The sequence below is a fragment of the Leucoraja erinacea genome, unplaced genomic scaffold, assembly GCF_028641065.1.
Source record: "Leucoraja erinacea ecotype New England unplaced genomic scaffold, Leri_hhj_1 Leri_1392S, whole genome shotgun sequence".
NCBI classification, from domain to species: domain Eukaryota; kingdom Metazoa; phylum Chordata; class Chondrichthyes; order Rajiformes; family Rajidae; genus Leucoraja; species Leucoraja erinaceus.
Window position 1 is genome coordinate 9,521 of NW_026575663.1, and position 22,262 is coordinate 31,782.

Here is a 22,262-nt window from a genome sequence, read left to right on the forward strand (position 1 = left end):
CCCTGTCACTGAGGCCCTGCCCGGCCCGGCCCGGGTACTCACGGCTCATCATCACCGTTGCCCCGGAGACGGAGAGACACCGCGCGGCGCGGCGGGGTCCTCAGCCCGGAAATGACGTCGTGGCGCAGGCCCGTTGCCCCGCAGACAGAGAGACCGTGCAACGTGGGGGGAGGAGAGAGGGGCATCGTCCCGGAAATGACGTCGCTGCCTCCCCGTCCAGTGCGGGTCGGCTCCATTTTGGGCCGCGGCCACTCGTCATTTCCGGGCTGAGCAGCGGAGCGGCCTCAGCCCGGAAATGACGCCGCGGCCGCGGCCCAAGATGGAGCCGACCCGCACTGGACGGTGAGAGAAAGAGAGAGAAGGAGGGAGAGGGGGGAGGGGGGAGAGGGGGAAGGAGGGAGAGGGGGAGGGAGGGAGAGGGGGAGAGATAGAGAAAGAGAGGGGGGTGGGGGAGAGAACAAGAGAGGTAGTGGGGAGAGAGTGAATTTGAGAGAGGGCAGAGAGATAAACAGACTAGAGGGAGTGAGTGAGGGAGAAAGATAGAACGTTGAGGAGAGGGAGAGGGTGTGAGGAGACAGAGACAGATAGAGAAAGAGGGAGGAAGAGAGGGAAAGGGAGAGTGGGGAGGGAGAGAGAGAGGAAGGGAGAGGGAGAGAGAGGGAGTGCAGAGAAGGTTCACCAGACTGATTCCTGGGATGTCAGGACTGAGGGATGAAGAAAGAACTGGATAGACTTGGTTTATACTCTCTAGAATTTAGGAGATTGAGAGGGATCTTATAGAAACTTACAAAATCTTTAAGGGGTTGGACAGGCTAGATGCAGGAAGATTGTTCCCGATGTTGGGGAAGTCCAGGACAAGGGGTCACAGCTTAAGGATAAGGGGGAAATCCTTTAGAACCGAGATGAGGAGAACTTTTTTCACACAGAGAGAGGTGAATCTCTGGAACTCTCTGCCACAGAGCGTAGTTGAAGCCAGTTCATTGGCTATAATTAAGAGGGAGTTAGATGTGGCCCTTGTAGCTAAGGGGATCAGAGGGTATGGAGAGAAGGAGGTACGGGATACTGAGTTGGATGATCAGATGATATTAAATGGCGGTGCAGGCTCGAAGGGCCGAGGCCTACTCCTGCAGATTTCTATGTTTCTATGGTTCTATGAGAGGCAGAGTGTGGGGAGGGAGACAGGAGGGGTGGAGAGAATGGGGAGGGAGAGAGGGATTGAGTAGAGGGAGAGAGGGGTAGAGAGAGATAGAGGGGCGGAGATAGATGGGTGGAGAGAGAAGGGAGGGCAAGAAAGAGTGGGGAAGGGGAGGAGAGAGAGAATTCGGAGAGGTAGAGAGAGAGATATCTGAGTGGTGGGGGGCTGAGTGGGGCACGAATAAAGGGAGAGATTCAGAGAGAGAGGGACAGTCCGGGGGGGGGAGGGAGGGGCGGGGGGTTGGAAAAGGGGTGAAGTGAGTAGCGGGGGGAAGCAGGGAGTCAAGGGAGGGGGAAGGGATTCAAGGGGGAGTGGGTTTGGTACCGAGAGGGGGGTGAATGGGGGGGCAGGGAACTGGGAGGGGGGGAGGGAGAGGGGTCAAGTGGGTCATGGAAGGGGGTGGGGAGCCTGGTGGAGGTTCACACTGTAGGGGTGGGGAGGAGGGGGGACTGAGGAAAGGGGGGTAATGAGCAGGAGGCGGCAGAGGTAAGGGGCAGGGAGCCACAGGGAGGAGGTCACATTGTTTGGGGGTGGGGAGGGTGTTGCAGTTTAGGAAGTCAAACCAGGGCAGGATCTTTACTGTGAATGGCGGGGCGCTGGGGCAATAGACAATAGGTGCAGGATTAGGCCATTTGGCCCTTTGGGCCAGCACCGCCATTCAATGTGATCATGGCTGATCATTCCGAATCAGTTCCTGCCTTTCCCCATATCCCTTGACTCAGCTATCTTTAAGAGCCCTATCTAGCTCTCTCTTGAAAGTATCCACAGAACCGGCCTCCACCGCCCTTTGAGGCAGAGAATTCCACAGACTCACAACTGTGAGAAAAAGTGTTTCCTCGTCTCTGTTCTAAATAGCTTACCCCTTATTCTTAAACTTTGTGGCCCCCGGTTCTGGACTCCCCCAACATCAGGAACATGTTTCCTGCCTCTAATGTCCAAACCCTTAACAATCTTATATGGTTCAATAAGATACCCTCTCATCCTGTACAAGTCCAGTCACTCCATTCTCTCGGCATATGACAGTCCCCCCCATCCCGGGAATTAACCTTGTAAACCTACGTTGCTCTCCCTCAATAGCAAGAATGGCCTTCCTCAAATTAGGGGACCAAAACTGCACACAAAACTCCAGGTGTGGTCTCATTAGTACTCTGAACTCTGAGCTTTGCAGAATGTGTAGAACAGGGGGATCTAGCATTGCGGCTCCGAGTTGGGCAGAAGGGCCTCTTTCCAACGCTGTATCACTCCATGACTCAATGACAAAGTGCTGGAGTAACTCAGCGGGCCAGGCCGCATCTGTGGAGAAGATAGACACAAAGTGCTGGAGTAACTCAGCGTGTCAGGCAGCATCTGTGGAGAGAAGAATGGGTGGCGTTTTGTGTCGACACCCTTCTTTGGTTTAGTTTACTTTAGAGATGCAGCGCGGAAACAACAGGTCTTTCGGCCCATGGAGACAGCACCCGTAGTCAGGATCGAGCCCAGGTCTCTGGCGGTGAGGCAGCAACTGTACCGCTGCGCCAGTGTGCCGCGCACAATTATATAACGGTTTCCTCCGCCATAAACACACTCAATATGTGCTAGTAATGTCCTGTTTGCCAGCGTGTTGACCCTCTGTGTTCCCCTCCTGCAGGGTTTAGGAGCCGTGGCTGTGGACGGAGAGACGGGGACTTGAGCGGCCATTGAGGGCGGCCAGGGTGCAGGTGAGCCTCCCCATCTGCTCGGTGTGCGGGCTGAGCTTCGAAGGGCTGAGCTTCGATGGAGGACCACATGACGGGGCACAACAAGGAGAAGCGTTATGAGTGTGACGTGTGTGGCAAGGCCTGGCAGAGCCCGAGCGAGCTGGAGACCCACCGGCGGGTGCACACAGGAGAACGCCCCTTCGACTGCTCGGACTGCGGCAAGAGCTTCAAGACGGCGATGGTCCTGAAGATACACCGGCGGATGCACACGGGCGAGAAGCCCTATGGCTGCTCCACATGCGGCAAGAGCTTTGCCCAGTTGTCGGGGCTGTGGGAGCACCAGCAGGTGCACAGCAGTGAGCGGCCCTTCACCTGCTCCGACTGCGGCAAAGGCTTCAAGTCGTCCAAGGACCTGAAGGTGCACAGGCGCGTGCACACCGGGGAGCGGCCCTACACCTGCAGCGACTGCGGCAAGGGCTTCACCCAGTCCAGCGGCCTGCTGCAGCACCAGCGCACCCACACCAGCGAGCGCCCCTACACCTGTGTCCAGTGCGGCAAGGACTTCACCCAATCCAGCGGCCTGGTGCTGCACCAGCGCACTCACAGTGGTGAGCGCCCCTACACTTGTGCCCAGTGTGGCAAGAGCTTCACCCAATCCAGCAGCCTGCTGGTGCACCAACGCAGCACCCACAATGGCGAGCGCCCCTACACCTGCGCCCAGTGCGGCAAGGGCTTCACCCAGTCCAGCACCCTGCTGGCGCACCAGCGCACCCACACCGGTGAGCGCCCCTACACCTGCGCCCAGTGCGGCAAGGCCTTCACCCGCTCCAGTGGCCTGCTGGAGCACCAGCGCACCCACACCAGCGAGCGTCCCTACACCTGCGCCCAGTGCGGCAAGGGCTTCACCTGCTCCACCAGGCTGCTGTCCCACCAGCGGGTGCACGCCGGCGACCGTCCCGTCCCCAGCCTGGTGTGTGGAGAGCGCTTTGCCATGGCCTCCCACGCCCTGTCTCACCAGCACGTGCACACCAGTGGCCAGCCCTACGACTGCCCGTACTGCGGTGAGGCGTTTGACAGCTCGCGGGGGTTGCGGCAGCACTGGCGGGCCCACGTCGGCGAGCAGCTGCTCCCACAGTGACAAGAGAGCAGGGGGGCTGCGGGAGCACCAGCGGATACACACCAGATAGAGACCCTTTGTGTGCGCTGAGTGTGGCAAGGGTTTCACCCGCATGCCCAGCCTGTGGCAGCACCGGAGTACCCATGGCTGTGAGCGTCCCTTGCCCTGCCCGTCCTGTGGTGAGGGCTTCACCCGCCTTGACCACCTGCTGGAGCACCGGCGAGTCCACACCGGCCAACGCCCCTTCACCTGCCCGCTCTGTGGTAAGGCCTTTGCCCGCTCTCATAAGGCCTTTGCCCGTTCCTCCAGCCTGCTGGCACACCGTCACGTGGATAGGCACTGTTTAGGTAAACACAAAATGCTGGAAGGAATGGGTAACATTTCTATCACTTGCCAGGCTTTGTCCATCCCCATCTCTCTTTTCCAGCTTCCTCCCCCCACCCTCTCCACTCAGTCTGAAGAAGGGTCCTGACTCAAAACGTCGTCTGTCCTTTCCCTCCAGAGCGGTGGAGGAACTCAGTGGGTCAGGCCGCATCTGTAGAGGGAAGGGAATCTAAGGCGACCACTCCCACCTTTCCTTTCCAACTTTCTCCAACCCCCACACCAAGCAGTCTGAAGAAGGGTCCTGACCTAGAATGTTGCCTGGCCATGCTCTCCAGAGGTGTAAGTTACTCCAGGAGATTGTGTCTCTTTTTGTAAACCAGCATCTGCTGTTCCTTGTATCTAGACTAGGTGTGCATTTCATCCTACACTTGCGCACGGTCCTCCAAGATTTTTCTCCTTTGCCGAGGATCGCCCGTGAGGAGCTCCAACCTCGGGGCCTGTGGACTTTTAACACCGTTAAGCCCGCGGTCTCCGGTAAGAAGAGGCCGACTCGGGAGCTCCATCCTGCAGTGTTCCGATCCTTCCCGCTGCCGGAGTTTCGTTCATTTACCGACGTGAGGGCTTCGGACATCGGACCGTTGGTAGCGGCGACTGCGGAGGGTTCAACAGCCCCGACCGGCGACTGCGGAGGGTTCAACAGAACAAATGAGAAAGATGATTGACCTTTATTACCTTCCATCACAGTGAGGAATGTGGATTCCGCTGTGGTGGATGTTTCTGTTAAATTTTATTTTATGTGGCTGTGTGTCTTGTTGCTTTTTACTTAGTATGGCTGTATGGGAACTCAAATATCACTGTACCTTAATTGGTGCATGTGACAGTAAATGTGAACTGAACTAACTCTTGAAATCATCCAGTGAATCGGCCTCCACTGCATTCTGTGGCAGGGAATTCCACAGATTCACAACACTGGTTGAAAAAGTTTTTCCTCATCTCAGTCCTATACGACCTACCCTTATTCTTAAACGGTGGCCCCTGTTTCTGATAATATCCTAGTTATAAAATACAAATTATAACGTCAGGTATTTTATTAAGTAAAGATTAATTTGACTTCTTTGGGTTTTGAGTTCTGAAGCTTTGTAATTCTGTGCTGTAGATGAGCTGTGTAATCAGGAAATTGGAGGCCAGCATTCAAACTGCATCCAAGCTGCTTCCTGTTGTGCCCAAGCAAAAGATATTGACAATGGTGGGAGAGGATGTGTTTCCTGAAAGGTGCTGGCTTGTGTCAACAGAAGCCTTGAGAGAGGATGTGTTTCCTTTGGAGTTGGTTCTCTGTAAACAGGAACTTCTGTGGGTAATTGATACAGATGCTTTCATTGTTTTAGAAGGTACTTCCGATGATAGACCTTTGACTAGGTTCCTAGTGTTTGGGGGTTTGTAACTAAAGTTTGTGACCGATATAACCATAACATGAGAAGTATTGTGTTAGTGGCAATACAGGTGCACAACCTTTTATCCGAAGTTCCAAATAACGAAAAGCTCCGAATAGCGGACATTTTTTTCAGTCCTTGAAGAAAGTTCCTTGAAAACGTTCACCGAGGGCGGCCCGCAGAGGTGACAGCGGAACCTCCGGTCGGTCCTCGAAGTAAGGGGAACTAAATCCCCATTCATAAAAGAGAAGGTGAGGGTATATTGCGCGGGAGGGTTAATAATTGACAATCTGCTGCTGTCTGCCCGCTGAGTTAAAACGTTCCCACGGTAGACTCAAGATACACAGTGTATCGTGAGTCTTGCATGGGAACTTTTTAACTCAGCAGGCAGGCAGCAGCAAATTGTCGCTCCCTTCAGTTTCACCCCACCTACACCCCTCTACTTCCTGGCCATGTGTGTGATCCCTTCCCTCCCCTCTCCAGCTCCCCGCCCATTGCACCGGCGCGGGGGCTTTGCACTGTCTTCACGTCGGAGCCAGTGCCAGTCACCGGATACGTCAGGACCAACAGGACACCGGCCCCCAGGCCCACTGCAAGCACGGAGATCCCAGAGCCCCACAGCCAGCAGCAGCCCAGCCCCGTTCCAATTACAGAGGAACACGCTCCCCCGAAGCTGATGGTGTGCAAGGTACGTCTTGGGGTTGCGGATGAGGGGGCGCAGCTCGGGCTGTGACGTCTCCGGCTACCCCCCTGTACAGGAGCTGAGACTGGGAACTGTGGGGTTGTTTGCAGTTGCAGAGGGAGGGGGCAAGGGCGGTACAGTTCCCAGTCTCAGCTCCATTCCAGGGGGGTGACCGGAGACGTCAGGACCAACGGGACACCGACTGCAAGCACGGAGATCCCAGAGACTCACAGCCAGCAGCAACTCTAGCCCAGCCCTGCTCCAACTCCAGAGGAACCCGGGTTGCGGATGAGGGGCGCAGCTCGGGCTGTGGGCGAACTGCCACTTGTCGCTGCAGTGGCGCATTGGGGTGCGGGTTCTTGTTTGTCCTGACGTCTCCGGCCACCCCCCTGGACAGGAGCTGAGAGACGTCAGGACCACCACAAGCCGCTCCCCGATGGGCCGCTACAGCGACAAGTGGCAGTTCGCCCACAGCCCGAGCTGCGCCCCCTCATCGGGACACCGACCCCCAGGCCCACTGCAAGCACGGAGATCCCAGAGACTCACAGCCAGCAACAACTCTAGCCCAGCCCCGCTCCAACTCCAGAGGAACCCGGGTTGCGGATGAGGGGCGCAGCTCGGGCTGTGGGCGAACTGCCACTTGCCGCCGTAGCGGCCCAACGGGGAGCAGATTCCTCTGGAGTTGGAGGGACAGGGAGGCACAGTGGCTTTTGAGAATGGTGGGCAATTACTTCCAAAGTTCTGCCCACACAGTCAGTACACCTCTCCTACACTTGTCTCCCGCACTAAGATCATCTCGCAGAGATTGATCCCAGCCTAACCCTCCCTATTCTCTCCTATTCTGCAAGAAAAAACTACATTGAAGACTCAAACTCGCGATCGAGTAACTGCCGAGATCGAGGCGCAAACTCGCCACCTTGGGGATATGAGCCGAGCACTCTACCACTGCGCCAGCCGTTAAAATCTACGCTAAAAATCTTCCATTCCGAAAGCCGAAAAATTCTGAATTACGAAAAGTGTCTGGTCCCAAGGCTTTCGGATAAAAGGTTGTCCACCTGTAATGCTTTGAATGGGTATACTCTGTGATTGATGTGTTGGACGTCATTACTCCAACTCTGTATAAACATGTGACTACGTTTCCAAATACTATAAAAAGATGCTTCTTCATCGGTCTGAAGAAAGGTTTTGGCCCGAAACGTCGCCTATTTCCTTCGCTCCATAGATGCTGCTGCACCTGCTGAGTTTCTCCAGCATTTTTGTGTACCTTCAATCTTCCAGCATCTGCAGTTCCTTCTTGAACACTATAAAAAGATGCTGTATGTTCATTAGAGTGATGGCCCAGGAGAGTTCAGTATGTGTTGTATACTTGACTTTGTATCCCCTGGTATTCTTGCCGGCTAAATGATCAGTAAAGATTGTGTTGGTTGATCTAACTTATTGTGAGTTGACTGTTTTAAGAAATGAATCTGAACAATTCTGTACTCCCCAACATGGGGAACATGTTTCCTGCATCTACCCTATCCAATACCTCACTAATTTTATACGATTCTCTCAGAGACCCGCTCATCGTTCTGAATTCCAGTGAATATAAATCCAGTCGACCCATTCTTTCAACATATGTCAGTCCCGCCATCATCATCATTTTGTGAGAAGGTTGGCATTTTTTTTCATTATTAATAACAAAACATGAATTCTGTAGAATTACGAAGAACCAAGTCAGGTCAGGAAAAACGCTTTATTTGTTAGGCAAGGCACAAATGCGTCAAGACTTTCTTTTAAAAAAACACTTTAAAATGCTTTTACGTTTTTGGGCCAGTGGCAGCCAACTGGTACTGTGAGCCGTCGGCTGTGTGCAGCTTGGCTCATTTTTGCATTTTCACTTGGGTAAAGTATGAATGAGAAGATGCTGGTACTGTTGCTTGTCTGCTCCTTGACAGGGCCAAGGAGGGCTTATATTAGGAACACTTCTCCATCCGTTTCCCACCACGGATGGCTGACCTGCTGAGTTCTACCGGCACTTTAGAGGGGAATGGTCAGGCGACGTGTCGGGTCTGGACCTTTCTATGGACTAATGGAGTCGGGGGGGGGGGGGGGGGGGGAGCTGGAAAAAAGAGTTGGGGTCGGGACAGACTCCAGGATTTCATTTGGATGAGGGGAGAGTCTCCTCAAATTGGAGAATTCTGTATTAATGTCATTGGGCTGTAAGGAACAGATAGGTGACATTTCAGAGTGCTGGAGTAACTCGGCGGGTCAGGCAGCATCTGTGGAGAACATGGATAGGTGACATTTCGGGTCAGGACCCTTCTTCAGACTGACACTATGTTGACAGATGAGGGGGTGATCGGCAGATGAGTGAGTAAGTGACAGAGGCGAGGGAAAATAAGGAGATAAAAGGATGTGAGATAAGGAGAGAGGAATGTATATGTGCAGCTTTAAGGGACATTGGTCAAGTAGCATTTGGAGTATTGCATTTAGTTAACCAGAATGGTTTAAAAACAAGGAACTGCAGATGCTGGTTTACAAAAAAGGACACAAAATGCTGGAGTAACTCAGCAGGACAGGCAGCACCTCTGGACAGAAGGACTGAGTGACATTTTGGGTCGAGACTGAGGAGGGTCTCGACCAGAAATGTTACCCATTCCTTACAGCATTTTGCCTACACTGCGCCTATCCATGTGATGGAGGAGCGGGGGAAAGCCTCGCCACAGAGCGGGCAAGTGAAGGGGCGCTGGCCGGTGTGGACTCGCCGATGCTCCAGCAGGTGGTTAAGGCGGGTGAAGCCCTTACCACAGGACGGGCAGGGGAAGGGACGCTCACCGCTGTGGGTACGCCGGTGCTGCCAGTCTGGACATGCAGGTAAAACCCTTGCCACACTCAGCGCACACAAAGGGTCTCTCCCTGGTGTGTGTCCACTGGTGCTCCCGCCGCCCCCATGCTCTCTTGTCACAGTGGGAGCAGCTGCTCGCCGGCGTGGTCTTTCCGGTGCTGCCGCAACCCCCGCGAACTGTCAAACGCCTCACCACAGTACAGGCATTCGTAAGGCTGGCCACTGGTGTGCTCTCCACACCTGGCTGGGGACAGGACTCGCTGGCGTGCACCCGCTGGTGGGACAGCAGCCTGGTGGAGTGGGTGAAGCCCATGCCGCACTGCACGCAGATGTAGGGGCGCTGGTGCTTCAGCAGGTTGCTGGATTGGGTGAAGCCCTTGCCACACTGGGTACAGGTGTAGGGGCGCTCGCCGGTGTGGGTGCGGTGGTGCACCAGCAGGTTTCTGGAGGTGGTGAAGCCCTTGCCACACTGGGTATAGGTGTAGGGGCGCTCGCCGGTGTGGGTGCTGCGCTGGTGCTTCAGCAGGTTGCCGGAGTTGGTGAAGCCCTTGCCACACTGGGCGTAGGTGAAGGGGCGCTCGCTGGTGTGGGTGCGCTGGTGCATCAGCAGGTTACTGGATTGATTGAAGTCCTTGCTGCACTGGGCACAGGTGTAGGGGCGCTCGCCGGTGTGGGTGAGCTAGTGGTTCAGCAGGCTGCAGGCGTGGGTGAAGCCCTTTCCGCACTGGGCACAGTTGTAGGGCCGCTCCCCGGTGTGCACGCACCTGTGCAACTTCAGGTCCGTGGATGACTTGAAGCCTTTGCCGCAGTCGGGGCAGGTGAAGGGCCGCTCACTGCTGTGCGCCCGCTGGTGTGTCTGCAGCCCCGACAACAAGGCAAATCTCTTGCCGCATGTAGAGAGCCATAGGGCTTCTCGCCTACGTGCACCCGCCGGTGGGACTTCAGGACATTCGCCGTCTTGAAATTCTTGCCGCACTCCAAGCAGTCGAAGGGGCGTTCTCCCGTGTGTACCCGCTGGTGGGTCTTCAGCTCGATTGGGCTCTGCCAAGCCTTGCCACACACGTCCCACAGATAACGGTTCTCCTTGTTGTGCCCCGTCATGTGGTCCTCCATCGAAGCTCAGCCCCTCGAAGCTCAGCCCGCACACCGAAGAGATGAGGGGGTTCACCTGCACCCTGGATGCCCTCAATGGCTGCTCACGTCCCCGTCTCTCCGTCCACAGCAACGGCAACCAACTATGTTACAATCTTTACAAGTATACAGAAGAAGTAGATGGTACAGCTATGTCCCTCTCTAACACCACCCGGACGTAACACCACCTGGTCACGGACGTAACTCCGGTAACGGGGCAAGCATCCAGCTCGGGCAAAAGCCCTCTTTTGCCTGGCACCGTGACATGAGGATGGCCAGCTTGGCCAGGCCTAGGACAACCCAACCAGGCCATCTTCAGCCCTGCCCACTCCCTAGATCCCGTCACCAGTCCAATGGTCGCTGACAGCAGAGATCCCCAATGGAATGAAGGTTATTCCAGAAGGTTACAGACCCTCAATGGAATGAAGGTTATTCCCCTGTCCCACTTAGGAAACCTGAACGGAAACCTCTGGAGACTTAGCGCCCCACCCAAGGTTTCCGTGCGGTCTCCAGAGGTTTCCGTTCAGGTTTCTTAGGTGGGACAGGGGCATAATCATGCAGGTACATCAGGCAGTAAAGAAAGCTAATTGCACATTGGCCTTCATCATGAGAAGAGTTGAGTATTGGAGCAAACAGGTTTTTTTGCAGTTGCACAGGGCCCTGGTGAGACCACACCTGGAGTATTGTGTGCAGTTTTCATCTCCAAATTTGAGGAAGGACATTCTTGCTATTGCGGGAGTGCAGCGTAGGTTCACCAGGTTAATTCTTGGCCAGGCCCAGAAGCAAACCAACCAGGACATCTTCAGCCCTGCCCACTCCCTAGATCCGATCACCAGCCCTCCGGTCGCTGACAACAGAGCCGCTCCACCCCTACAGACCCTTGGTGGAGTGGCGGTGATCCTTGCCCTCTGGACACTGCTACACGGGACGTTTAAATGTCACATTGCATTAATAGGCCTCAAGAGTAGGCTATTCGGCCCTTCAAACTATTCGTACTCCGTTCCTGCCTTCACCCCATTTCCCTTGACTCAGCTATCTTTAAGAGCTCAATCTAACTCTGTTGAAAACATTCGGTCAATCGGCCCCCACTGCCTTCTATGGCAGATAATTCCACAGATTCACAACTCTGGGTGGAAATGTTTCTCCTCATCTCAGTCCTAAACGGCCAACTACCTTAATCTTAAACTATGCGTGACCCTTGCTTTTGGACTCCCCCAACATCGGGAACATGTTTCCCACATCATGCCGGTCCAATCCTTCAAGAATATTATGTTTCAATAAGATCCCCTCATCCTTCTAAATTTGCCATCCCGGGAATTAACCTGGTGAACCTTCAATATCAAGAATGTCCTTCCTCAAATTTCTAGACCAAAACTGCACAATATTCCAGGTGTTTCCATGACGTTCTACCAGCTTGCGTTGTGACCTTCAATTCAATGCGTCGTGATGCTCTGCACTTTTTTTGTATCAAAATAATGTATTTAATTACTGGATAGACTCGGCTTGTACTCGCTAGAATTTAGAAGATTGAGGGGGGATCTTATAGAAACGTACAAAATTCTTAAGGGGTTGGACAGACTAGATGCAGGAAGATTGTTCCCGATGTTGGGGAAGTCCAGAACAAGGGGTCACAGTTTAAGGATAAGGGGGAAGTCTTTTCGGACCGAGATGAGAAAAACATTTTCCACACAGAGAGTGGTGAATCTCTGGAATTCTCTGCCACAGAAGATAGTTGACGCCAGTTCATTGGCTATATTTAAGAGGGAGTTAGATGTGGCCCTTGTGGCTAAAGGGATCAGGGGGTATGGAGAGAAGGCAGGTACAGGATAGTGAGTTGGATAATCAGCATTATCATATTGAATGGCGGTGCAGGCTCGAAGGGCCAAATGGCCTACTCCTGCACCTATTTCCTATGTTTCTATGATCACAATACAGAACAAACCGTGGTAACACACCCACCACCATAGTACGAAATCACCAAATGATCCAAATTTTCAAACATATATGTTGAAAATATATTTGAGGGAGAGGGAGAGAGGGTGGAGAGGGGAGGGGAGAGAAGAGGGGGGGGGGGGGTGAGGTGGAGAGACAGGGGGGCACAGCGAGGGGGGGGGGGAGGGGAGGGGGGGGGGAGGGGGAAAGAGAGGTGGGGATTGGGTGGGGAGGAGAGAGGGGGGAGGGGGGACTACCCCAGAATCATAAATCATTCTTTGAACTCAAGAGACAATAATCATTTTATTGAGTTTATACATTCTGGAAATTGTGGACAGAGAGAGATCGAGAGCTTCACTCTCTCCCCCCCACTCCTCTCCCCTTCTCTTCTCCCCTGGTCTCTCCCAAATGTCTTGCCTTGAGCATAGTATAGGAGCCAAGAGGTCCTTCTGCAGTTGTACAGGGCCCTGGTGAGGCCACACCTGGAGTATTGTGTGCAGTTTTGGTCTCCAAATTTGAGGAATGACATTCTTGCTATTGAGGGAGTGCAGCGTAGGTTCACCAGGTTAATTCCCTGGATTGCGGGACTGTCATAGATTGGAGCGACTGGGCTTGTATACACTGGAATTTAGAAGTGAGAGGGGAACTTATTGAAACATATAAGATTATTAAGGGATTGGACACGCTAGAGGCAGGAAACATGTTCCCGATGCTGGGGGAGTCAGAACCAGGGGCCACACAGTTTAAGAATAAGGGGTACGCCATTTAGAACGGAGATGAGGAAAAACTTCTTCACCCAGATAGTTGTGAATCTGTGGAATTCTCTGCCTCAGAAGGCAGTGGAGGCTAATTCTCTGAATGCTTTCAAGAGAAAGTTAGATCGAGCTGTTAAAGATAGCGTAGTCAGGGGATATGGGGAGAAGGCAGGAACGGGGTACTGATTGTGGATGATCAGCCATGATCATATTGAATGGCGGTGCTGGTTCAAAGGGCCGAATGGCCTACTCCTGCACCTGTTGTCTATTGTCTTCACCCCCACGCTTGTGATTTGCAGTAGTGGAGCACCAACTTATTGTCACTCCCAAAGCACTAAAAACAGACAGAAAAGTCTATTAGAAAACAGCTAGAACTTTTCCCTCTCCTTCCCTCCCCTCTACAGGATTCAGTCAGTGTCGTTTATTGCCACGTGTACGCAAGGTACAGTGAAAAACTTTCTTGTTGCAAGATATCCTGTCAGTGGAAAGCCTATACATGATTACATTCGAGCCGTCCACAGATACAGGATAATGGGAATAACGTTTAGTCACAGAGTGATACAGCGCGGAAACAGACCCTTCGGCCCACCGAGTCCGTGCTGACCAGCGATCGCCCGTTCACTCACTAGTTTAGTTTAGAGATACAGCACGGAAACAGGCCCTTCGGCCCACCGAGTCCTATTGACATTATTCCCGTTATCCTGTATATATACACTGTGGACGGCTCGATCGTAATCATGTATAGTCTTTCCGCTGACTGGATAGAATGCAACAAGAAAGCTTTTTGCTGCACCTCAGTACACGTGACAACAAACTACACTTAAAGCGTAAAAGACCAGATATGAATCTTGGATATAAACCCACCTCGAATAGTGTTCCGACGTCCTGCTCGGGAGAGGGGGCAAAAGACTGATTCACGTAAATAAACTAAAAGGGAAAAGAGAGAGGTTTAAAGAGTCCAGGATTAGACACAAAAAGCAGAATTAGGCCATTCGGCCCATCGAGTCTACACCACCATTCAATCACGGCTGATCTATCTCCCTCCTAACCCCATTCTCCTGACTTCTCCCCATAACCCCTGACACCTGTACTAATCAAGAATCTATCTCTGCATTAAATATATCCACTGACTTGGCTTCCACCGCCATCTGTGGCAACGAATCCCACAGATTCACCACCCTCTGGCTAAAGAAATTCCTCCTCATCTCCTTTCTAAAGGAACGTCCTTTAATTCTGAGGCTGTGTCCTCTGGTCCTAGACTCTCCCACTGGTGGAAACATCCTCTCCACATCCACTCTATCCAGGCCTTTCACTATTCGGTAAAGTTTCAATGATGTCCCCCCCTCATTCTTCTAAACTCCGGCGAGTACAGGCCCAGTGCCGACAAACGCTCATCCTATGTTAACACACTCATTCCTGGGATCATTCTGGTAAACCTCCTCAAGACCTTCTCTAGGGCCAGCACATCCTTCCTCAGATAGAGTGGATGTGGAGAGGATGTATGTGGAGGTTATTGTCTAATCTATCTGAGGGGGAGAGAGAGGGAGAGAGGGGGAGAGAGACGGGGAGAGAGAGGGAGGGAGAGAGGGGAGGCGAGCGGGATTGAGAAGGGAGAGGGAGAGGGAGAGGGAGAGAGAGAGAGAGAGAAAGGGAGAGAGTGCGAAAGAGGGGGGAGTGGGCGAGAGAGGGAGAGCGAGAGAGGGAATGAGTGTGGGAGAGAGAGGATAGGAGAGAGAGGGGGAGAGACGGAGGGAGAGGCGGGAGATATAGAGAGGGAGGGTGATAAAAGAGGGAGGGGGAATAATAGACACAAAATGCTGCAGTAACTCAGCGGGACTGGCAGCATCTCTGGAGAGAATGAATGGGTGACATTTCGGATCAAGACCCTTCTTCAGAGAAAGGTCGGTCCCACCCTCCCTCATTCTCTCTCTTCCTATCGGGGAGAGAGGGGAAGAGAGAGGGACGGAGGGAAAGAGAGGGCGGGGGAGAGAGGGAGTGGGAGAGAGGGTGAGATGGACGGAGAGGGAGGGAGAGGGAGGAAGAGGAAGGGAGAGAGGGAGGGAGTGAGCCTTCCGCTCCCCTACCAGTTGCTCTCCGGCCTCCAACTTGAGGAACTTTGTCACGAAGAGCCCGAGCGCCTGGATTGTCCGCGATCTCTCCACCGTCCATTTCTTCTGCTTCATGATCGGCGTATCTCCCACCGCCTTCAGGAGAACATCAACTGGGAGAGAGAGGGATGGAATGGAGGGGAGGGAGAGGAAAGGAGGGAATGAGGGTGCAAGAAAGGATACAGAGACAGGGAGAGAGGAAGAGAGAGAGAGAGACAGAGACGGAGAGGGAGAGAGAGATGGAGAGGGAGAGACAGAGGGAGAGAAAGAGGTTGAGAGACAGAGGTTAAGAGAGACAGACGCACACACGCACGCACACGCACACACACACAGACAGTGAGACGGGAGAGACGGGGAGAGAGGCAGATAGAGGGAGGGAGACAGAGGGAGACATAGACGGAGGGAGAGAGGCAGAGAGAGCGGGAGATGGGGAGGAAGGAGAGAGAGGAGAAAGGATTAGTTCTAGATTCATCCCAATGTAAGACCATCGACTCACACTCCCTATCCCCTTCCCCCTCTCTTTTCGTTCCCACTTGTCCCCCTCTCTCCCTTCTTCTCATTCCCTCTCTTCCCTTCCTCTCTTGCATCTTTCCCCTCTCTCCCCCTAACACCTACCGCCCTCCTCCCCCTCATTCAATCTCTCTTCCCCTATCTTTCCCCTCTCTCTCTTTGCTCTCTCCCCCCCCCACCCTCTCCCCCTCTCTCTCTACCCCGTCCTCTCCCTTCCTCCCCCAAACCCTTTCCCCCGCCTCTCCCTCCATTTACCCCTCTCTCCCCTCCACTCCCCCTGCCCCTCAATCCCTCATTCCTTCCCATCTCTCTCTCCCTTCATTCTTTCCTTCCCTCTCAAGAAGCTCGAGAAGAGACAACAGAGTAAGGTCTGGGCCAATTGCGAGGGGAGAAGTGAATAGGGAGGTCAAAGTGCTGTATATGAACGCGTGAAGTATAAGGAATAAAGTAGACGAGCTTGGGGCTCAGTTAGAAACTGGCAAGTATGACGTTTTGGGAATTACTGAGACATGGCTGCAAGAGGGCCAGGGCTGGGAACTGAATATTCAAGGGTCTACCTCCTATCGAAAAGACAGGTGGGCAGAGGGGGTGGGGTTGCCCTGTTGGTGAGGAATGAAATTCAGTCCCTTGCAAGGTGTGACATTGAAACAGGAGATGTGGAGTCAGTATGGATAGAACTAAGGAATTGTAAGGGTAAAAAAACCCTAATAATAATAATAATAATAACTTTTATTTATGGGCGCCTTTCAAGAGTCTCAAGGACACCTTACAAAAATTTAGCAGGTAGAGGAAAAACATGTAAGGGGAATGAAATAAATAGTAGAGACATGACTAGTACACAAAGAAAAGACAGAATTCAATACAAAACACAATAATAAGGCAATTAATGCACAGATGAAAAGGGAGGGGGACGTGGGGCTAAGGATAGGCAGAGGTGAAGAGATGGGTCTTGAGACGGGACTGGAAGATGGTGAGGGACTCGGAATTGCGGATCAGTTGGGGGAGGGAGTTCCAGAGCCTGGGAGCTGCCCTGGAGAAGGCTCTGTCCCCTAAACTGCGGAGGTTGGACTTGTGGATGGAGAGGAGACCGGCTGATGTGGATCTGAGGGACCATGAGGGTTGGTAGGGGGAGAGGAGGTCAGTGAGATATCGGGGGGGCCAGATGGTGGAGGGCTTTGTAGGTGAGGATAAGGATTTTGTAGGTGATCCGGTGGGAGATGGGAAGCCAGTGAAATTGTTTGAGGACTGGAGTGATGTGATGCCAGGATTTGGTGTGGGTGATGAGTCGGGCGGCTGCGTTCTGGACCAGTTGGAGTCGGTTGATGTAGGTGGAGCTGGTGCCAAGGAGAAGTGAGTTGCAATAGTCCAGTCGGGAGGAGATGAAAGCATGGATGAGTCTTTCAGCAGCGGGAGGTGTGAGAGAGGGTCTGAGTTTGGCGATGTTGCGGAGATGAAAGAAGGAGGTTTTAATGACATGGCGGATGTGAGGCTCAAGGGAGAGGGTGGAATCAAAGATCACGCCAAGGTTGCGGGCCTGGGGAGATGGGGAAACAGTGGTGCCGTCGATGGTGAGAGTGGGGTTATTGATTTTGCTGAGTGTGGCTTTGGAGCCTATGAGGAGGAATTCTGTCTTATCGCTGTTGAGTTTGAGGAAGTTATGTTGCATCCAGGTTTTTATAGCTGACAAACAGGAGTTGATATGGGAGAGGGGGGGGGTTGTGGGGGGATTTGCTGCCAAGGTAGATCTGGGTGTCATCAGCGTAACAATGGAAGTCCAGGTTGAAGTGGCGGAGTATCTGACCAAGGGGGAGAATGTAGATGATGAAGAGGAGGGGGCCGAGTACGGAGCCTTGGGGAACGCCTTGAGTGACTGTGGCTGTAGCAGAGGTGTGGTTGTGGAGAGAGATGGTGGGATCTGTTGGAAAGGTAGGAACGGAGCCAGCTGAGTGCAGAGCCTTCAATGCCGAGGTCTTTGAGTCTGGTGAGCAGGATGTTATGGTTCACTGTATCGAAGGCTGCGCTCAGGTCGAGGAGGATGAGGATGTTGAGGGAACCAGTGTCAGCAGAGGTGAGGAGGTCGTTGAGGACTTTGAGGAGAGCAGTTTCTGTGCTATGGAGGGGGCGAAAGCCAGATTGGAGGGGTTCAAGTAGGTTATACGCAAGGAGGTGGGAATGAAGTTGCGACGCAACGATACGCTCCAGGGTTTTTGAAAGAAAGGACTAATTGGACTAATCTACAGGCCCCCAAACAGTAGCCTGGACATAGGGTGCAAGTTGAATCAGGAGTTAAAATTGGCATGTAGTAAAGGTAATGCTGTGGCTGTTATGGGAGATTTCAACATGCAGGTAGACTGGGCAAGTCAGGTTGGTACTGGACCCCAAGAAAGGGACTTTGTAGAATGCCTTTGTGATGGATTCTTAGAACTCAGTATTGGAGCCTACCAGGAAGAAGGTAATACTGGATTTAGTATTATGTAATGAATCAGATTTGATAAAGGACCTCGAGGTTAATGAGCCATTAGGAGGTAGTGACCATAACATGGTCTTGTTTAATCTACAATTGGCAAGAGAGAAGGGCAGATCGAAGGTGTCAGTGTTACAGTTGAATAAAGGGGATTATGGGGCCATGAGGGAGGAGCTGGCCAAGGTTGACTGGAAAGATACACTAGCAGCGATGACAGTGGAACAAAAATGGCAGATGTTTCTAGGAATAATACAGAAGGTGCAGGATCCGTTCATTCCCAGGAGGAAGAAAGATTCCAAGGGGAGAAAGGGACGTCAGGGACAGTATAAAAATTAAAACGAAGAAGTACAACGTAGCAAAGATGAAGCAAGAGGATTGGGTAATGTTTAAAGAACAACAGAAGATAACCAAAAAGACAATACGGGGAGAAAAGATGAGGTACGAAGGTAAGCTAGCCAAGAATATAAAGCAGGATAGTAAAAGCTTCTTTAGGTATGTGAAGAGGAAAAAAATTAGTTAAGACCAAAGTTGGACCCTTGAAGACCGAAAAAGGTGAATTTATTATGGGGAACAATGAAATGGCAGATGAGTTGAACAGGTACTTTGGATCTGTCTTCACTAAGGAGGACACAAACAATCTTTACTGATATAGTAGCGGGCAGACGATCTCGGGTGACGGAGGAACTTAAGGAAATCCACAGGAAATGGTGTTGAATAGACTGATGGGACTGAAGGCTGATAAATCCCCAGGGCCTGATGGTCTGCATCCCAGGATACTTAAGGAAGTGGCTCTAGAAATCGTGGATGCATTGGTGATCATTTTCCATGTTCTATAGACTCAGGATCAGTTCCTGTGGATTGGAGGATAGCTAATGTTATCCCACTTTTTAAGAAAGGAGGGAGAGAGAAAACGGGGAATTATAGACCAGTTATCGGTGGTGGGGAAGATGCTGGAGTCAATTATAAAAGATGAGATAGCCGAACATTTGGATAGCAGTAACAGGATCGATCCGAGTCAGCATGGATTTACAAAGGGGAAATCATGCTTGACTAATCTTCTGGAATTTTTTGAAGATGTAACTAGGAAAATGGCAAGGGAGAGCCAGTGGATGTAGTGTACCTGGACTTTCAGAAAGTATTTGATAAGGTCCCACATAGGAGATTTGTGGGCAAAATTAGGCCACATGGTATTGGGGGTAGAGTACTGACATGGATAGAGAAGTGGTTGGCAAACAGGAAACAAAGAGTAAGGATTAACGGGTCCCTTTCAGAATGGCAGGCAGTGACTAGTGAGGTACTACAAGGCTCGATGCTGGGACCGCAGCTATTTACAAAATATATCAATGATTTGGATGAAGGGATTCAAAGTAACATTAGCAAATTTGTAGATGACACAAAGCTGAGTGACAATGTGAATTGTGAGGAGGATGCTATGAGAATGCAGGGTGACTTGGACAGGTTGGGGGAGTGGGCAGATGCATGGCAGATGAAGTTTCATTGCGGATAAATGTGAGGTTATCCAGTTTGGTAGCAAAAACAGGAAGGCAGATTACTATCTAAATGGCGTCAAGTAAATAGCAAAAGGATTTGAGTATAGGAGAAGGGAGGTTCTACTGCAGTTGTACAGGGTCTTGGTGAGACCACACCTGGAGTACTGCGTTCAGTTTTGGTCTCCAAATCTGAGGAAAGACATTCTTGCCATAGAGGGAGTACAGAGAAGGTTCACCAGACTGATTCCTGGGATGTCAGGACTTTCATATGAAGAAAGACTGGATAGACTCTGCTTGTACACGCTAGAATTTAGAAGATTGAGGGGGGATCTTATAGAAACTTACAAAATTCTTAAGGGGTTGGACAGGCTAGATGCAGGAAGATTGTTCCCGATGTTGGGGAAGTCCAGGACAAGGGGTCACAGTTTAAGGATAAAGGGGAAATCCTTTAGGACCGAGATGAGAACATTTTTTTTCACACAGAGAGTGGTGGATCTCTGGAACTCTTTGCCACAGAAGGTAGTTGAGGCCAGTTCATTGGCTATATTTAAGAGGGAGTTAGATGTGGCCCTTGTGGCTAAAGGGATCAGGGGGTATGGACATAAGGTAGGTACAGGATACTGTTGGATGATCAGCCATGAACATATTGAATGGCGGTGCAGGCTCGAAGGGCTGAATGGCCTACTCCTGCACCTATTTTCTATGTTTCTATTTTTCTATGTTGGGAAAAGGGGAAGTACAACAGGATCTGGGGGTCCTTGTACATCAGTCGATGAAAGTAAGCATGCAGGTACAGCAGGCAGTGAAGAAAGCAAATGGCATGTTGGCCTTTATAACAAGAGGAATCGAATATAGGAGCAAAGAGATCCTTCTGCAGTTGTACAGAACCCTAGTGAGACCACGCCTGGAGTATTGTGCGCAGTTTTGATCCCCTAATTTGAGGAAGGACATTTTTGCTATTGAGGGAGTGCAGCGTAGGTTTACAAGATTAATTCCCGGGATGGCAGGGCTGTCGTATGCTGAGAGAATGGAGCAGCTGGGCTTGTACACTCTGGAGTTTAGAAGGATGAGAGGGTATCTCATTGAAACATATAAGATTGTTAAGGGTATGGACACGCTAGAGGCGGGAAACATGTTTCTGATGTTGGGTGATTCCAGAACCAGGGGCCACAGTTTAAGAATAAGGAGTAAGCCATTTAAAATAGAGACGAGGAAACACTTTTTCTCACAGAGAGTGGTGCGTCTGTGGAATTCGCTGCCTCAGAGGGCGCTGGAGGCAGTTTCTCTGGATGCTTTCATAGAAACATAGAAAATAGGAAAAAAGGTGCAGGAGTTGGCCAATCGGCCCTTCGTGCCTGCACTGCCATTCAATATTATCATGGCTGAGGGAGTGCAGCGTACGTTTACAAGGTTAATTCCCGGGATGGCGGGGCTGTCATATGCGTTCAAGAGAGAGCTAGATAGGGCCCTTAACAATAACGGAGTCAGGGGATATGGGGAGAAGGCAGGAACGGGGTACTGATTGGGGATGATCAGCCATGATCGCATTGAATGACGGTGCTGGCTTGAAGGGCCGAACGGTCTACTCCTGCACCTGTTGTCTGTTGTTATTGTCTCTCTCCCTCCCCCAAAACCTTTTCCCTCCTCTCTCCATTTACCCATCTTTCTCCTCTGCCCTCTCTCTCCCTCGCACCCACCCCCCTGCAAAACCTCCCTCATTCACCCCCCACCCTCATATTTACCCCCTGGTCTCTGTCTCTCCCTCCCACTCTCTCCCCATTTCCCATTCCTTCCTCCCTCCCTCCCTCCCTCCCTCTATGTTTCCCTTCACAATCCCTCTTCCTCACACCCACCCCCTCAATCCCTCATTCACCCCGTCTCCCTCACCACAAACCCTCTCCCTCCATTTACCCCTCACAGCCTCTCTCATGGTTACACCCCTGGTCTCTTCCCTCCCCCCCTGTATTTCCCTCCCTTTCTATATCTTCTTCTTTATTCTCTCTCTCTCTCTCCCTCTCTCTCTCTCTCTCACCCACTCACTTTTCCGTCGCTGCGGCTCCTCCGTCTCCGCCATCTCTCTCTCTCTCCCTCCCTCTCTCTCCCTCCCTCTCTCGCCCCCTCCTTCCCTCTCTATCCCCCACCCTGTCTCCCTCTCTCTTCCCCTCTCTGTCCCCCACCCCGCTCTCTCTCTCTCTCTCTCTCTGTGTCTCTCTCTCTCTGCCCCTCACAAATATGGCCGCCGAGGCATTTCCGCCCCCCTCACACACACACACACTGCCCAATAAGTTCGTTTGGTATTCCGACTGCGCATGCCCAGGTCAAAGGTGATTAAGCATAAACATTGCTGGAAAGCAGTGGAGCAGTGAACCTTCATTTCTTCCGTTTTTCCAGCTTTGATTCTTCTAGGTAAGAGAATACTGCTTTCAAACTATGACATATTTGTATTTATTGTTCATTTGTTAAAAGCTAAGAGTATTTTGTTGTTTATATTGCTTTATGCTTTGGTGAATGAGCAGGATTGTGCTCGTCTGTGGTCAGTGTCGGGTCTGGGTCTGTTGAGTTGCTGCTGGGCTGTCCCTGTCCCAGTCCCAGTCCCCTCCTGGGTGTCTCGTCCCTGTCCG

General features: G+C 51.9%; 2 protein-coding genes across 2 annotated transcripts; one reads left to right on the forward strand and one right to left on the reverse strand.

Moving 5' to 3' along the window:
* Nucleotides 1–327: 327 nt before the first annotated feature.
* On the forward strand, nucleotides 328–4,983 carry LOC129715773 (zinc finger protein 239-like). Its single transcript, XM_055665624.1, has 2 exons — nucleotides 328–342; nucleotides 2,823–4,983. The coding sequence occupies exon 2, from the start codon at nucleotides 2,948–2,950 to the stop codon at nucleotides 4,007–4,009; it is 1,062 nt and encodes a 353-aa protein (XP_055521599.1). The 5' UTR covers nucleotides 328–342; nucleotides 2,823–2,947; the 3' UTR covers nucleotides 4,010–4,983.
* A 7,615-nt stretch (nucleotides 4,984–12,598) lies between these two features.
* atg12 (ATG12 autophagy related 12 homolog (S. cerevisiae)) lies at nucleotides 12,599–21,767 on the reverse strand. The gene is made up of 4 exons (XM_055665623.1): nucleotides 21,682–21,767; nucleotides 15,154–15,290; nucleotides 13,934–13,996; nucleotides 12,599–13,403 (listed from the first exon to the last, which is right to left on the reverse strand). The coding sequence occupies exons 1-4, from the start codon at nucleotides 21,713–21,715 to the stop codon at nucleotides 13,344–13,346; spliced, it is 294 nt and encodes a 97-aa protein (XP_055521598.1). The 5' UTR covers nucleotides 21,716–21,767; the 3' UTR covers nucleotides 12,599–13,343.
* Nucleotides 21,768–22,262: the final 495 nt, after the last annotated feature.